We start from the raw sequence: 3,080 nt of genomic DNA, 5'->3' as shown, positions 1-3,080 counted from the left end.
GAGGCTTCACCACCCATTTATCCCTCTGCCTTTCAACCAGCACCACATGTGATTATCGGCCAGGCTGGCACAATTAACTAACTCAGGCATGCTGTGATTTGCCAAAAACTAGTGTCCTGAGAAGGCTGCATGAGCAGGTGCGTTGTCACCGTGCAGTCCCTGTCTGCCACAAATCAGGCCGTGTTTGTCAAACACTGTTACACGCAATCTTTTCAGAACCTCTAAGGAGAGAACTTCATTAACAGTCTGACCTGGTGGAATGAACTCCAAATGCACTACGAGTGGACATTTTCATCTGTCCAGGAAACTGATGGACCTCCAGACACCAATCGACATTTCGCCTTTTGAAAAGAGAAACCTGCTCCTACACTTGAGTTTTTCCCGTAGCACTATCGGTGTAAGCCGAGTTCAACATCGCAACAGTTTCTATGGCATTTTTTTCCAAAGCAGGAAACAAAATTTCACAGCTGCATGCTGTTCTTTTAAATGGGCCATCACAAAACACGAGCTCTGAGCGAAAATGCTTTTACAAAAAAGTTCACTGTGACCAGAGAGAACCTTCCCAGGTGACACCACTGGGTGCACTGACTCAGAGTGAGTCCTCGAAGCTCACCTAGTGGGAAAAATGCATACTACAAAAGCTCCACTCCACCCGGGGCAAACAATTCCGCTTTGGGGGGTGGGGTGGGGTGGGGGAACCCCTGGTATTCCTAGGAGCGGAATTGCTAGGTTGCATGGTGGTGATGGCAGGGACGTAGAGTTGGAGCCTTGTCCATTGCTGGGAATGTGAAATGGTAGAAAGCAGGTCCAGTTGGAGTTGACTTGACACTGTCCACTAACAAGGTCACTGGCTCCCCCGGACTTCTCCAGGTTACACCTTCCATTAGTACTTTTGCCTCATTTGTGTGAGAATCTTTTCTTTTCTTAGGAGCTAATCCAGACATCCGTACCATTCCCTACTTTGACTGAACATTTCAGAGTTTAATCATATCAAGCCATGTGGTACAACTGCTGTCAAAATCAGTGTCAACAAATTTTCTTCCTTTTTGAATTCCTTGATAGCAGGTCCCCCTATCCCCCCCACCTCCCCTTGCACCCCCCACCCCAGGAACCTTTATTCTAGTTGTCTCTAAAGATTCACCTATCCTGGGCTTCATATACCAGAAAACATAGACAAACACATAGCAGGGAGTCAAGAAGGCTACCCACAGTGACAAAATAAGACCAGAGCAAGCCCAAGGTGTATCAGAAAGGAGAGCGAGGGACTTTATCCATTAACGTCAGCTTGATCATTTTAACCTACGCTAGTCGTCTCTCCAACACCCTCTGTCTGATAACCAGGTTATTCCCGTCCCTCAATTATGGTGAGAGGGAAATCCCCGGAGGCTCATTTCCTGTGTCATCCTGCAATTGTATGTTGGGCTTCCACCGTCATCCTCTGCCTTCTGCAAGCCAGGATCCCACGTCACGTGCTGGCTGATACCATCCTGGGATCACGGGTGTTGGTGTGCCTCCTCCATGTGGGCTTAGTGGAGGTGGGAGTCGGTTCCCCACAGGGCAGGTGGGACCCCCCCTCCCAGGGTTTTTGAGGCAGTCCATCTTTCTCCCTAGGTGGGTTTGAACCACTGACGTAGCAGTTAGCAATCCAACGCTCAGGCCACTCGGCTATCAGGGCTCCTAGTCTGACTAACACCCACTGCCCCTGAGGAGGCGAAGGACCAGGCAGGGTTTCGTCCTGTGGTCCAGAGGGTCGCTGTGGGTCCGAACCGCCTTGATGGCACCAAACAACCACCCCGCGTTAGTTCAGACATACAGCAACCCTGCAGGACAGAGCAGAACTGAATGGGTCCGGTCTTTCCAGAAGTGGGCTGCCTCATCTTTCTCCCTCGGAGTGGCTGGTTGGTTTGAATCCTCCACCTTGCACTTGGTAACCCCATGCTGAACCCACGGGGCCAGGAAGGAGGTAGTGGTGTCCAGGGGCCAGTCGGGAACATTCTGGCTTCTCGTGGAGCTTGGGGCGGCAGAGGGGCCCTTTCCCCTGCGGGAAGGGGGCCCCTCACGGAGCGTGCGCCCTCTAGTGCCATCCTGCAGCAGCACGGCTCGCCCACGGACGCTGCCATCGCTGCCCTGGTCTGCACCAGCGTGGTCAACCCCCAGAGCATGGGCCTGGGCGGAGGGGTCATCTTCACCATCTATGATGCCGCCACAGGTGGGTCCCCCCACGAGGACAGCTCTGCCAGGCCTCAAGGAGAGCCTGCCGGGACCCCTGCCCTCCCCACCTTCTCCTCAGCTGCCTGCCCAAAGCCCCCATGGGAGGGTCTGGCCCCGAGGATCCAGAGGGAGCCCTGAAGGCCCGCTGACCACCTGCATGTCCTGCCCTGGTTCTAGGGAAGACAGAAGTTGTCAATGCCCGGGAGACGGTGCCTGCCAGACCTGTCCCGGGCCTGCTGAACCACTGTGAGCAGGCACAGCCACTGGGCACAGGTGAGGCTAGCAAGAGGCCCTGGGACTGACCAGGCCCCATCCAGGGGATAGCAAGGCTCTCCGATTGGCCGGTGCCCCTGACACCCAGTGTCCTGGGGGCGGGGCTCCAGGCAGGGGGTCCAGAGGAGACGGCCTTGATGGTTGGTGGGCTGAGCTGGGGGCTGATGCCAGCTGCCCTGCAGGGGCCCGCTGGATCGGGGTCCCGGGGGAGCTCCGGGGTTATGCTGAGGCCCACCGCCGCCACGGCCGCCTGCCCTGGGCGAGGCTTTTCCAGCCCACCATTGAGCTGCTGAAGGGGCCGTTCCAGGTGCCTCCTGTCCTCGGCCAATTCCTGAACAGCAGCTTCCTGCGGCCCTTTCTGCTGGCCTCCTCCCTCAGGTGAGTTCACACTAAGGTGGCCCATCTGTCGATCTCGGGGTGGGGGTGGGGCCCCCATTGAACCCAGAGTGTGGATGGGATTCTGGGAGCCTGCCCGGGGAGGCTCTGCCCTCCAGCACTACGCTGCCGCGTGTGTGTGTGTGTGTGTGTTGTGTGTTGTGTGTGTGTGTGTGTGGTGGGTGTGGGTGTGTGGGGTGGGGGAGGCTCTGCCCTCCAGC

General features: G+C 56.5%; 1 protein-coding gene across 1 annotated transcript in view; it reads left to right on the top strand.

The window, feature by feature from the left end:
• The window catches only part of GGT5 (gamma-glutamyltransferase 5), a 31,006-nt gene that overhangs the window by 17,469 nt on the left and 10,457 nt on the right, over window positions 1-3,080 (top strand). Inside the window, exons 2-4 of the mRNA XM_045289566.1 lie at window positions 2,079-2,209; window positions 2,389-2,484; window positions 2,667-2,862. Of these exons, the coding sequence (XP_045145501.1) occupies window positions 2,079-2,209; window positions 2,389-2,484; window positions 2,667-2,862 (423 nt within the window). The remainder of the gene's footprint in view (window positions 1-2,078; window positions 2,210-2,388; window positions 2,485-2,666; window positions 2,863-3,080) is intronic.

This window comes from Echinops telfairi, unplaced genomic scaffold (genome assembly GCF_000313985.2).
Source record: "Echinops telfairi isolate 266 unplaced genomic scaffold, ASM31398v2 ScPeMD7_29;HRSCAF=101, whole genome shotgun sequence".
In the NCBI taxonomy this organism is placed as follows: domain Eukaryota; kingdom Metazoa; phylum Chordata; class Mammalia; order Afrosoricida; family Tenrecidae; genus Echinops; species Echinops telfairi.
Note: the sequence above shows the minus strand (reverse complement) of the source record. Positions and strands in the feature narration are given on the sequence as shown.